This window comes from Saccopteryx bilineata, chromosome 7 (assembly GCF_036850765.1).
Source record: "Saccopteryx bilineata isolate mSacBil1 chromosome 7, mSacBil1_pri_phased_curated, whole genome shotgun sequence".
Taxonomy (NCBI): domain Eukaryota; kingdom Metazoa; phylum Chordata; class Mammalia; order Chiroptera; family Emballonuridae; genus Saccopteryx; species Saccopteryx bilineata.
The window spans coordinates 13818668-13833150 of record NC_089496.1 but is presented as its reverse complement, the minus strand read 5'-3'; the positions used below and the strand labels follow the sequence as shown (position 1 = coordinate 13833150).

The 14483-nt window shown below is 37.4% G+C and overlaps 1 protein-coding gene across 1 annotated transcript in view; it reads left to right on the top strand.

The window, feature by feature from the left end:
• The window catches only part of FBXL13 (F-box and leucine rich repeat protein 13), a 327926-nt gene that overhangs the window by 124579 nt on the left and 188864 nt on the right, over nucleotides 1-14483 (top strand). The window contains exons 8-9 of the mRNA XM_066240027.1: nucleotides 3716-3811; nucleotides 6058-6190. Coding sequence (XP_066096124.1) covers nucleotides 3716-3811; nucleotides 6058-6190 — 229 coding nt within the window. The remainder of the gene's footprint in view (nucleotides 1-3715; nucleotides 3812-6057; nucleotides 6191-14483) is intronic.

Below are 14483 nucleotides of genomic sequence, written 5' to 3'. Positions count from 1 at the left end.
TGCACAGGGCTCACAAAGCTACTGACACATTCTCCAGTTCCACAACCATGAGAATCCTCTCTGGCTTCTCCTAGAATCAAAGGCCCCACCAGACTTAGCAGAGCTCACAAAAGCCCCTCAGCTCTGGTTCCCCATCTGTACATACATCTTTTCCCTTCTCTGCACAAACTGGCTTCTTCCTCAGCACTCTGCATTCTTTCCCCTCCTTCTGCTCCTCTCTTGCCAACATGGCTTCTCCTTTCTTCTCCTTCTCTTCTCTGCCAAACATTAGCAAAACAATAGTCCTTCCCAAGCAGGAAGGTAATTTGCAATTTCACAGACCCATATATACCTGGTGCTGTCCAGCTCCCAATGCAAACTATTGAATATAAGCGAGCAAACATAAAAACCACATTTTACAAACTTATTTGACCAACACTGACCCAGGGGACTAATCCATACTATAACCATTTGACATTTTTAGGGAGACAAGAAAAGTTTTATTATCCTTTTGGATCAGAGACATTAGACAATGGCTACAGATCTAATCCTCATAAATATGTGGGAAGCAGAATGTTTGAAGAGGAAGTGAACACAAAACACACAGATTTCTTCATCTCCAGAGACCAGAGCTTTTTATTTAAGAACTGAGAAATCCAGGGGAGATTTATTTCCTCATGTTGATTTATCATCATTTGAGCTTTGATGTAATTTTTCATCATGATTGTAAATTTTTTAATTTCTCATATTTTCATGGCTATGTTATTAGATGCTTATATATGTTATATATGTCCAGCGAACTGTTTAAATTTTCTTAAATTATTATGTCATAACCCTCTTCATCATACAAGCTTAAAAAACCCACCTACAATATTATACTGAACAAGATGAACACAAATAAAAAGAAACATAGTAGCTCTGTTAATATCAGAGGGAAAAACATTAAAGCTAAAGCATTAGCTTTAGGATAATCTTTGTCCTCTAACCAGTGAATTTGCTAAATTTATTGTTACTGGACATACTTGTACTTCTTCTTCTCATTTCATTTTATACTATTTATCTTCCTTTTTATATGCTTCTGTTTTCTTCTTTTCTGCCTTTATTTAGTTTTAAAATCTACCTCCTCATTCCCATTTTCATGTTCTAGAAGATATCTATTCTATTTCTATTTACTAAGTAGTTTCTCTTAAATATTTTTAGAATATGCATTACCTTAATAAATCTTAAAGTAAATTAATATCTATATTTCTTTCTGAATAATTACCAGAATTTAGATTACTGTATCTAGTTTCAGAATGTTAGTGTTATCGAGTGTTTTGTTCCTCCTTGTTTTGTACCCCTCCCTTAGTCATCATTATTATACTTTTGTATATGGTTAATAGCTTCACCCTTGTACTTGTTTGGTTTCTTTGCCTACCATTATTGTTTCCATTTCACTCTTCTCTTCTGATGCCAAAGTCTTCAGAAGTTCTTTTGTGATGGGTGTTTTGGAGGCAAACTCTCAAACATTGTCTTAAAGTGCCTTTACTTAATGCTCATCTTTGAGTTGTAATATACTTGCATATGGTATCTGAGATTGAGAAGTATTTCCTGCTTTCTGTCTTCTGTGAGTGCTAAGTGACATTCTTTAGTGGGTTATCTGTTTCCGGTTGTATTTAAGATTTTTCTTTGTTTTTGCTCTTTTGCAATTTCACTACAATGCCATGGTGTCTTTTGATTTTCCTGTTTGGGATTCTTTGTATCTTGAAACCAAGAATTGTTGCTTTTCATGAGTTCTAAAACATTTTTATCTGTGATGTTTTTTCATTTTGCTTTGATTCCATTCTCTCTGTTCTCCACTTCTGGAAATTCTATAAGGATATATAGAATGTTGGAACTTTTCGTATTATAAAAATGTGTCTTTTTACTTCCTTTGTATATTCTATCTCTTTCTCTCTCTATGCCTATCATCGGTAATTTCTTTTAATATGTATTTCAGTTTGCTAATTATTAGCTAAGTTTCAACTGCTATATAACTTAACCATTGAGTTTTTAATTTCAATGATTATATTTTTAATTCCTATAGGTTTTATTTTGTTCCTTTATAAACCTGTCCAGTCCTTTTTCTTTTTTTTTTTTTTTTTTTTTTCTTTTATTTTTTTAATTTTTTTTTTTTTTTTAATTTTTCTGAAGCTGGAAACAGGGAGAGACAGTCAGACAGACTCCCGCATGCGCCCGACCGGGATCCACCCGGCACGCCCACCAGGGGCGGTGCTCTGCCCCCCAGGGGGCGATGCTCTGCCCATCCTGGGCGTCGCCATAATGCGACCAGAGCCACTCTAGCGCCTGAGGCAGAGGCCACAGAGCCATGCCCAGCGCCCGGGCCATCTCTGCTCCAATGGAGCCTTGGCTGCGGGAGGGGAAGAGAGAGACAGAGAGGAAAGCGCGGCGGAGGGGTGGAGAAGCAAATGGGCGCTTCTCCTGTGTGCCCTGGCCGGGAATCGAACCCGGGTCCTCCGCACGCTAGGCCGACGCTCTACCGCTGAGCCAACCGGCCAGGGCACCAGTCCTTTTTCAACAACAGCTTTTCTCAATAATTTATTTTTGTATGTTTCTATCACCTTAATATTTTTACAATTACTATCTGTCAATTTTATTAATAAAGTTATTGTTTTTTTGTTGTTGATATTGTTGGATTTTTTTCTTTCATGTGTTTTGTAATTCTTATTTAGATCTTATTTGTTGGGGCTTAATCTATAGAAATTTCATAAGGCCTGGTTTGAGGATATCTCTTTAGAGAGAGCGCTTTTTATTTCTGCCAAATGTCCCGCAGTTCTCCCAACTTGGAAGCTCCTTGCATTGTTAATGTATCTGTAAGGTCGGCTGAAGGAGGACACCCTAGTTCAGGCAAGAAAAATTTACTAGGGGGTCATCTGCTGGGCTGACTTCTAAGGCGGAAGTCAGCAACTGGGGCTGACTCTTAAGGCAGAGATCAGCAGCTGGTTCTCAAACTTGTAGGGTTAAATATGGGATTTGAGGGTGGGGGTTAGTAGTCATTGAGGGGGAGAGGATTAACCATAAGTAAGCTAGGGGACATTTCACACCTGGGTGAATCAATCGAGATGCCTGGGGGGAGGTGATCTGGAATGTCCAGTTTTTTAATGTCCCTTGTCTACTTAAGGGAGGAAGGGGTCATGACCCCCACCTGCAAAACCTATCAGTATCAAATCCAATTATGGTAACAAATTCAAATTGATCCACAAATAATTAAAAATACAAATACCAATCCATATGATAGTTGGCTTGCTTACAAATTCTTTGGGATTTTTTTTTATCTAAGGCAAGTTATTTATTTATTTATTTATTTAATTTATTGTGTTGGCATGGTTTCAAGTGTCCTACTCTATATAACACCCTGTACACACCCCATACCTCATGCAAGTCTCTTTCTACCCTCTCTCGCCCTCTCCCCCGACTTCTACCCTTCCCTCTGGCTATTGCTACCTTGTCTGTATATATGTGATATGTACAGTATATATGTTTTTGGCTAATCCCTTCACCTTCTTTGATCCAGTCCCCTCTTCTGCCTTCCCTTTGATAGCTGTCCATCTGTTCCCTGTGACTCTGCCTCTGTTTCTATTTTATTCCTCAGTTTACTGTGTTCATTTGATTCCCCAAGGCAAGTTATCTTAGGTATGTGGAAGTTATATCAAATTCATATTTTTCAAAATTGTATATTTCTTTTCTTTGTGTTTAGATTTTCTTGTACCTCAATTTAAGAGATGTGGTAATATGTAGTCAAGTTTGTCACTCCTGGATGTCATTGACACAAAACAGCTCGTTATGGAATGGTGTAAGTAGCTTCCTGAAGCTGTGTCTTTACTGTCTTGTGCCACTTAACGGTGGGGACATGTTCTGAGAAACATGTCTTTAGTGGTTTTGTCATTGTGTGAACATCATAGAGTGAACTTACACAAACCTAGATGGTATAGCCCACTACCCACCCAGGCTGTATGGTATAGCCTGTTGTTTTTTGGCCACACGCCTATACAGCATGTTACTATATAAAAGAGCATGAGATTAAATGAAGCACAAGAGAAAGTGATGCAGTGAAGAGATGTGGTAAATGAGAGATGCATGAGGCTGCCTCCTGGCACAGCACAGCGTACTGTTCTACAGCAAACTGAGAAAGAGTGCACTCTAAAATGATGACAGATAATACAGTAAATACCTAAACCAGTAATGCAGTCATTCATTGTCAAGTATTATGTACTGTACATAACTGTATGTGCTGTACTTTTATACGACTGGAGGCACAGCAGGTTTGTTTACACTAGCATCACTACAAATATATGACTAGGGCATTGTGCTACTATGTTACAATGGCTACAACATCACCAGGCGATAGGAATTTTTCAGTTCTGTTATAATCTTATGAGATCACTTCCATATATGCAGTCCATTGTTGACTGAAGTGTTGTTATGCAGCACATGACTATATTTTATTTCTTAAAGAAGAATAGACTGATCTAAGCCAAATGTAATAGTGACCCCCTTCTTTCCTGGTCCCCACTATGTGGCCACCATGAGTAGGAACACCTGTTTCTCTTTTGTACAGGCACAAGCCTGAAGGATTAGCCAAAAGGTAATGTTATTATAAGAGATACAATATTAGTATTTTCTAATTTAAATGGTAGAAATAAATTGAACATTATGTTTTGATTGAAACAGAGTTCCAGAGTATCTGTTAGGCTCACAATGCCTAACCTAGCATGCTGTAGAGATAAACTGAGAAAATGCAACTAAAGTCTCAGTGTAGCTCCTTTCTGTATGTAAGCAGCATGAAATAAATATTAGGTACCACTGTTCAAAAAACGTAACAAAGCAGCCCAAAATATGGAGTAGAGGAAAAACAACTGAGCATGAAGTAGGGCTAAAATACACAACACGTAAACAAAGCTTTACATTCTTAGTTTGTTTGCATGCACACAGACACGCATACACTTGGGCATTTTCTGATATGGATTTCTAGGCTGACATCTCTGTACTGTTTTGGTCATCATACTATTTTTGTACTATTCTTATAACCTAGAACATGCCTGTGTTTCTCCTGCCAAAGAGACATTGGGGAGAGTTCTCAGCCAGCAATAAAAAATAAGCATGTATGATCCCCGATGTCTTCTCTGTTCCATGGATGATACCTCAACAACTGTGATCATTTATGCCACCAACTAATGTTGCAATGGCAACATTTTCTCTGTTGCCAAAAGTCCAGTTAATAGCTGACTTTACTACTGCATTTTAATTGCGAATCATTTGAGGACTAATATATCATGTGCTCAGACTCACTGATGAATAGATGGCCAAAGCCATTCTGCAGAACCTCTAAAACTTACACAAAGAAATGAAAAGAAGTTGACAAGATGTCCAAGGCTCCAGTTTGATAAGCAGTCTCACCATTTTTATATCCCATCAGAGCACCATTCCATTGCTTGGCCATCCTGTTCTCTTACCTTGTGCAACAATGACGGAAAGGAAATGTGCCATTCAGAACTCCCACAGACCTCTGGGCACTTCAGTTTTACATACAATCAGCCAGGTCACTCAGGTCATCTTTCCTTTTCTCTTGAATGACCTCCAAATTATGACTTATAATTGGTCTATTATAAACCACACACTCTAAGTTGTCTTTCCCATAGTCAAAGACTCAACATATAATCTGTGCTCATAAAACTAGATGCAAAAACATTAACTCAGATTGCATTTGACTTTGAAGTGGGGGCCGGCTTGGGGCTCACCTGGGATGATGGGCATCCAGGCCGCTCCGAGACAACTGACCCAGGTAGGGGTGGAGCTCCCACAGTCATAGCTGTTGACCTTGACTGGACATTTTGAATCTGTTTATAATTAAACCCAGGAATGACCATAAAATAAAAAAATCTGTTTGCAATTAAAGCTGGGACTAGCCTTGAAAAACAACGGAACCCCCAAATGAGTGATGTGATAAAGAAATTTTAGCCCTTGATGCTTCAAAAATATTTTAAAATTTTACATGCAAAAGATCTTTTCATTTCTTAATGTCTTGTTTATACTTCTTAGATTGATTTTTCCACAGTGAAAAATGTGGTCACAGATAACTACACAGTGTCTACTTTGAGAAAGTGGCGTCTAAATGTGCTTCGCTTGAATTTTCATGGTTGTCTTCTCCGATCGAAAACTTTGAGATCTGTCAGTAAGTATTTTAATTACAACTGTTTTGTTTTCTTGTATTTTAAGCAAACAAGTATAAAGAAGAGTAAAATTAAAGTGGAAACTTCAGTTACAGTCTTAGGCCATAAGAATGCTAATGATAAGCACCTAAAAAGCTTATAATACATTCAGCTCTTACTGAATTATATACCCTGGGAGCTGGTTCTTTATTCATCCTAAGTGACCACTTTTTTTGTCTACCATTTGACTATCTATGTATCATTAATTTATCTTCTAAAAAGTACAGTAGAAGAGCATATTCTCATTTTTTAAATTCTAACAATAGATAGTAAAAGCAAAAATTTCCTTCAAGCTCATTTACTTACTCAAAGGTACTCAGTATTATGTTTTCTGTTTTTCTAAAATATATGTACATATATGTGATTAAAAATGCACAATTAAAAATTTTAACATAAAAGGGACCATATCGTTTTATATTTTCTTTTATATCTAAGAAATCTTTTCATGTCAATACTTATAGATCTACTAAATTATCTTTAAATACTTAAAATTATTTGCCACACTATGGATGTTTCATAATTTAACTTTCTTCCCATTGAAGGACACTGAAGTTATCTTTAATTTTTTCCAAGTTACTTTGTACTTTCTCTATGATATTTGATTTTAACTTTCTTAGTTCAGGTTGCTATAATAAAATTTCATAGATTTTGTGGTTTATGAATGACAAAAACTTATTACTCACAGTTCTGGAGGCTGGAAGTTTAAGATTGGGACGCCCACATGGCCTGGTTCTGGTGAAGGCCCTCTTCCCATTTGCAGACTGCCATCTACTCACTATATCTTCAGGTGGTAGAAAGAGGCTGAGGGAACTCATATATAAGGGCACTAATCCTATCCATGAGAACTCCATCCTCATGACTTAATTACCTGTAGAATATGTCTAGTTAACATCTGTCACCACTATACATAATTACAAAACTTTTTTCTTTTGTGATGTTAACTGTTAATATCTACTGTTTGAGTAACTTTTAAATAAGCAATACAGTATTATTAACTATCGTCACCATCCTGTACACTACATCCTCAGGACTTAATTTATTTTATAACTGGAAGTTTGTATCTTTTGTTCACTTTCACCCATTTTTTCCTATCCACCAACTCTGACCATGTCCAACATGTTTTCTGTATGAGCTTGGTTTTCATAGTTAATATTTTTTTAAGATTCTCCATAAAAGTGAAATCATATGGTATTTGTCTTTCTTTGTCTGACTATTTCACTTAGCAAAATGCCCTCAATATCCATTCTAGTTGTTGAAAATGGCAGTTTCCTTCTTTTTTTTATTATTGATTTTAATTTATTGTGTTTACATAGATTCTAGTGTTGCCCCAAATGCATTCCCCCAAAGTTTCCTTCTTTTTTATGGCTGAATACTCTTCCATTATCCATTAATATATATATCTCACATGTTTTTTTTACCTGTTAATCAATTGATGGACACTTAAATTGTTTCCACAACTTAACTATTATAAATAATGAGGCTTTATCCCATCCTATCTGAAGGGAAGGGGGGAGGGCACTATGGAGAGGGGAGCAAGGGAGATATTGAGGGGAATACGGGGGGGGGCGGAGAATGCATTCAGGGAGACACTAGAATCTATGTAAACACAATAAATTAAAATCAATCAAAAAAATAATGAGGCAATGAACATGGGGTTACATGTATCTTGTTGAGTTACTGTTTTTGTTTCTTTGGATATAATACCCAGAAATAGATGGCTGGACCAAATGGTAGCTCTATTTTTAACTTTTTGAGGAATCTCCAAAATATTTTCCATAGTGGCTTCACCAGTTTACATTCCCACTAACATTGTACAAACGTTTCCTTTTCTTTACATGCTTAACACCTATTATTTATTTTTTTAAGTAATAGCCATTCCAGCAGATGTGAGGTTATATTTCATTTTTATTTGAATTTCCTTGATGATTAATGATGTTGAGCATTTCTTCATATAATATTGGCCATCTGTGTGTCTTCTTTTGAAAATATCCAGATCTTCTGTCTCTGCCTCGCCTTTTTCAATGGGGTAAATTTTTTTTACTATTGAGTTGTATGAGTTCTTTTTTTTTTTTTTTTTTTTTTTAATTTAAGTGAGAGGAGGGCAGATAGACAGATTCCTGCATGCACCCTGACTGGGAATCACCCAGTGTCCCCTGTCTGGGGCTGATGCTCTGCCCATCTGGTGTTAATGCTCATACCCAAGCTATTTTCATTGCCTGAGGTAGAGGTTCCATGAGCCATTCTCAGCACCTGGAGTCAATGTGCTCAAATCAATTGAGCCATGGCTGAAGGAGGGGAAGAGAGAGAGAGGGGAAAAGGGAGGGGTGGAGAAGCAGATGGTCACTGACCAGAAATCGAACCCAGGACTTCCACATGTTTGGTTGATGCTCTACCACTGAGCCAACTGGCCAGGGCCTGTATGAGTTCTTTATATATATTGAATATTAAACCCTTATTAGACATATGATTTGTAAATATTTTCTCCCATTCAGTATATTGCCTTATCCTTTTGTTGATGGTTTCCATTGCTGTGCAGACCTTTTTACTTTGATATAGCCCCATTTGTTTATTTTTGCTTTTGTTTCTTTTTAGTTTTTCTGTCAGTTTTAAAAAATCATTACCGAGACCTATGTCAAAAAGCTTATCGCCTATGTTTTCTTCTAGGAGTTTCATGGTTTCAGGTCTTACATTGAACTCTTTAATCCATTTTGAGTTAATTGTTGTGTATGGTGTAAGACAGTGGTCTAGTTTAATTCTTTTGCATGTGGCTGTCGATTTTCCCCAACACATTTTATTGGAGAAACTGTACTTTTCCCATTAAATATTCTTGGCTTCTTTGTCATAAATTAATTGGTCATACGTGCATGGGTTTATTTCTAGGCTCTCTATTTTGTTTCATTAATCTATATGGTTTTAATTACTGTGGCTCTGTAACATAGTTTGAAATCAGGACGCTTGACACTTCCAGCTTTGTTCTTTCTCAAGATTGCTTTGGCTTTCGGTCTTTACTGGTTCTAGACAAATTTTTGGATTGTTTTGTTCTACTTCTGTGAAAATACCATTGGAGTTTGACTAGAGATTGCATAGAATCTGTATATTCCTTTGGGTAGTATGGAAATTTTAACAATATTAATTCTTACAATTCATGAGCATATCTTTCCATTTTTTTTTTTTTTGTCTTCAATTTCTTTCATCAAGGTCTTATTTTTATGTACAGGTCTTTCACCTCCTTGGTTAAGTTTATTCCTAGATATTTTGTTTCTTGATGCAATTGTAAATTAGGGGTGTTTTCTTAATTTCTCTGATAGTTTGTTATTAGTGTATATAATAATACAAAGATTTTTACATATTGATTTTGTATCTTGCAACTTGACTGAATGTATTCATTAGTTCCAAAAGTTTTCTTGTGGAGTCTCTAGGGGCTTTTGTATATAATAGCATGTCTTCTGCAAATAGTAACAGTTTTACTTCTTCCTTTCCTATTTGGGTGCCTTTTACTTCTTTTACTTGCCTAATTGCTCTGACTAGGACTTTTAATGCTATGGTTCAATAAAGGGGCAAAAGTGAGTATCCTTGTCTTGTTCTTGAACTTAGAGGAAAAACTTTCAGCTTTTCAACAATGTGTATGAGGTTAACCGTGAGTTTCTCATATATGACCTTTATTATGTTGAAGGTATATTCTCTCTATACTCACTTTGTTTTTAATCATAACTGGATGTTGAATTTTGTCAGATGCTTTTCCTGCATCTATTGAGTTTGATCATATAATTTTTATCTTTTGTTTTGATAATGTGGTGTTTCTTATTGACCAATTTGTGGATGTTGAATTATCCTTGCATCCTAGGATATATCTCACTTGCTCATGGTGTATGATCCTTTTATTGTATTGTTAAATTCTGTTTTCTGTTATTTTGTTGAGGATTTTCGCATGTATGTTCATCAGGGATATTGGGCAATAATATTTTTCTCTTGTGGTATCCTGGTGTTGGTATCAGAGTAATTCTGGTCTTGTAAAATGAGTTAGGAAGTTTTTCCTCCTCTTCAATTTGTTTTGGATCAGTTTGAGAAGGATAGGAATTAAATCTACTTTGAATGTTAGCATTCACTAGTGAAGCCATCCGGTCCTGGACCTTTTTTACATATGTTGTGCCACATGTGTATAATCCTTAATTAATTAATTAATTAATTAATTTTTAAATTAAATTTAATGCAGTGACATTGATAAATCAGGGTACATATGTTGAGAGAAAACATCTCTAGATTATTTTGACATTTGATTGTGCTGTATACCACTCCCCCAAAGTTAAATTGTCTTCTGTCACCTTCTATCTGGTTTTCTTTGTGCCCCTCCCCTCCCCCAACCCCTCTCTCCTTCTTTACCCCATCCCCCCACCCCTGTTGCCATCACAATCTTGTTCATGTCTCTGAGTCTCATTTTTATGTCCCTTCTATGTATGGATTCATATAATTCTTAGTTTTTTTTCTGATTTACTTATTTCACTCCGTATAATGTTATCAAGGTCCATCCATGTTATTGTAAATGATCTGATGTCATCATTTCTTATGGCTGAGTAGTATTCCATAGTATATATGTACCAAAGCTTTTTAATCCACTCGTCCTCTGACGGACACTTGGGCTGTTTCCAGATCTTCGCTATTGTGAACAATACTGCCACAAACATAGGGGTACATTTCTCCTTTTCGAGCCGTTCTATGGTGTCCTTGGGGTATATTCCTAAAAGTGGGATAGCTGGGTCAAAAGGCAGTTCGATTTTCAGTTTTTTGAGGAATCTTCATACTGTTTTCCACAGTGGCTGCACCAGTCTGCATTCCCACCAGCAGTGCATGAGGGTTCCCCTTTCTCCACATCCTCGCCAGCACTTATTCTGTGTTGTTTTGTTGATGAGCGCCATTCTGACTGGTGTGAGGTGGTATCTCATTGTGGTTTTAATTTGCATTTCTCTAATGATTAGTGATGTTGAGCATTTTTTCATATGCCTCTTGGCCATCTGTATGTCCTCTTTGGAGAAGTGTCTATTCATCTCTTTTGCCCATTTTTGGATTGGATTGTTTGTCTTCCTGGTATTGAGATTTATGAATTCTTTATAAAGTCCAATTTGACTGATATAAGTATTGCTACCCCAGCTTTTATTTCATTTCCGTTTGCATGAAACGTTTTTTTCCATCCTTTTACCTGCAATCTATGTGTGTCTTTTGTTCTAAGGTGTGTCTCTTGTAGACAACATATGTATGGGTCCTGTTTTCTTATCCACGCAGCTACCCTATGTCTTTTGATTGGATCATCTAATCCATTTACATTTAAGGTTATTATTGATATGTAGTTGTTTATTGCCATTTTCTTCTTTAAAGGTGTATTCCTTTTTTTGCTATATTCTTTTCCCACTTTGATCTGTTTACAACAGGCCCCTTAACATTTCCTGCAGCATTGGTTTGGTTGTAATGAATTCCTTGAGTTGTTTTTTGTCTGGGAAGCTTTTTATTTCTCCTTCTATTTTAAACGATAGCCTTGCTGGATAAAGTAGTCTTGGTTGTAGGTTCTTGTTCTGCATTACTTTGAATATTTCTTGCCATTCCCTTCTGGCCTCAAGTGTTTCTGTTGAGAAGTCAGATGTCATCCTTATGGGGTCTCCTTTGTAGGTGATAACTTTTTTTTCTCTTGCAGCTTTTAATATTTTCTCTTTATCGCTTAGCTTTGGTATTTTAATTATGATGTGTCTTGGTGTAGGTTTCTTTGAGTTTCTCTTTAATGGAGTCCTCTGTGCTTCTTGGATTTGTGAGAGTTTCTCTTGCATTAATTTAGGGAAGTTTTCAGCTATGATATGATTGAACAAAGTCTCTATCCCTTGTTCTTTTTCTTCTTCTTCAGGAACCCCTATGATGCGGATGTTATTTCTCTTCATGTTGTCACAGAGCTCTCTAAGAGTTTCCTCTGACTTTTTGAGTCTCTTTTCTCTTTTCTTCTCTGCTTTCATGCCTTCATTCCAGTTGTCCTCTAACTCGCTGATTTGATCCTCTGCTCTATCTATCCTGTTTTTAATTCCTTCCATTGTGGTCTTTATTTCTGATATTGTATTTGTTGTCATCTCCAACTGATTCTTTTTTATACTTGCTATTTCTTTATTTTGGTTTTCATAATGACCATCCATTGTTGTTCTAAGATCCCTAAGCATCCTTACAATCATTATTTTGAACTCCGCATCTGGAAGTTTGATTATTTCCATATCACTCAGTTCATCTCTCAAAGGTGTCTCTTGTGGTTTCATTTGGATTGCACTCCTTTGTCTTCTCATCATGGTGTTTTATTTGTAGAGTTGGTTGAGTCTAGGCTTGGTGTTGTCTGCCTCCAGTTTTCAGTTGTGTTATTTCTAGGTCTTCTTGGGTTGGTATCAGCTGTTATCTGTAACCCACTTTTGGATTTGGGCAGCTTTGAAGTCTTGATTTGTTTGTTTTCTTAACAGGTGATAGTCTTGTTTACTGATCTCAGCAGGGGGCTTCCTTGAAACTGTATCCAGGAATGCGATGGGTGTAACCTGAGACTCTGAAGGCCTCTTTAGCCAGCTAATCTCACTGGGGGCAGGGTGTTTTCTCAGCTTCAGTAGGGGGAGGTGTATCTCAGATCTCCATGGAGACCTGAGTTACTGCCCCTCCTCCCCACTTCTTGTTTTCAGCTGTGTCTTGTTGCACTGATTGGAGCTGGAGAGATGTCTGGAGATCTCTGATCCGGAAGCACTTCAGCTCTGTTTTTTGAAAGGTTCAGTCCCTCCCCCAGCTATGGCCGCCTCCAGCACGGATGAGTCAGCTTTTTTAGTTCATTTCCTGCATTCCTTAGCTCCTCACAGTCTGGCCCTCTCCCTGTCCTTTCCACTTGGGAGATAAGCTGGTCTTTTCAATGCACCTCACTCCCTGGTCACCAGGCAAGTGGCTGTGAGCAGTAGTTTCTGCTCTTTTCTCTCTGAGATCCTCTCTGGGCTCTCAGCCTCATCCCCCCCCCCTCCGTTCTAGTAAGCAGAAGAGGTTCAGGCACTTCTTACCAGGATTCTTGTGGTTTCTTCTTTGCCTCTTGGTTTTTGAGAGCTGTTCTTGCAGTTCAGAGTTGGTTTTTCATGCTGATTTTTCCTAAATTGATTTGTATTCCAGTTTGGTGGTGAGAGCTGGGCGCCTGTGCATCTGCCTACTCCGCTGCCATCTTTTTTCCCCCTTAATCCTTAATTTATGACTGTAGTTATACATGCTCTTACTACTTTTGTGTTTTAACCTTCATACTAGCTTTATAAATTGGTTGATTTACTATTTTTACTAAATATTTGCTTTATCAGTGGGATTTTTTTCTCTATATTTTCTATATTTTTAGTTTTGGCCTTTCTTTTTTGCTTACATTTTTCTTTAACATTTTTTATTGTCTCATTCAGTGTTGATGCTTGAACTTTTGCTTGTTGGGGAAATGCTGTATCTCTCTTTTAGTTCTGAATGGTAACTCTGCTGGAGAGTAATCTTGATTGTGAGTTTTCTCCCTTTCATTACTTTGACTATATCATGCCATTCCCTTCTGTCCTGCATTTCTTCTGAAAAATCAACTGATAATCCTATGGAGGATCTCTTCAATGTAGCTGTTTTTCTCCTGCTGTGTGTATTTTTTTTTACATTTTATGTGTGGCCAGGTATAAGTTTTGTTGTTTTTTGTGCGTGTGTGAGAGAGGGACAAACAGGGACAGAGAGAAAGGGAGAGAGATGTGAAGCATCAACTTATAGTTGTGGCATCTTAGTTGTTCATTGATTGCTTTCTCTTGTGTGCCTTGACCAGGGTGGGGGGCTACAGCAGAGTGAGTGACCCCTTGCTCAAGCCAGCGACCTTTGGGCTCAAGCCAGTGACCATGGGATCCTGTTTATGATCCCACCTTAAGCAAGCAACCTTGCATTCAAGCCGGTGGTCCCATGCTCAACCTGGTGAGCCTGCACTCAAGCCGCTCACCTTAGGGTTTTGAACCTGGGTCCTCAGTGTTCCAGGTCGATGCTCTATCCACTGCACCACCAACGGGTCAGGCTTTTGGCATTTTAATTATGATCAATCTTGGTGTGGATCTCCTTGAGTTTTCTTGTTTGGGTCTCTCTGTATTTTTTGGACCTATTTTGTTTACCAGGTAGGGGAAATTTTCAGCCTCTAGTATTTCAAATAGGTTTTCTCTTTCTTTCTCTCTTCTCTGTAAATGTCAGTATGCTTGATGTACCAGAGGTCCC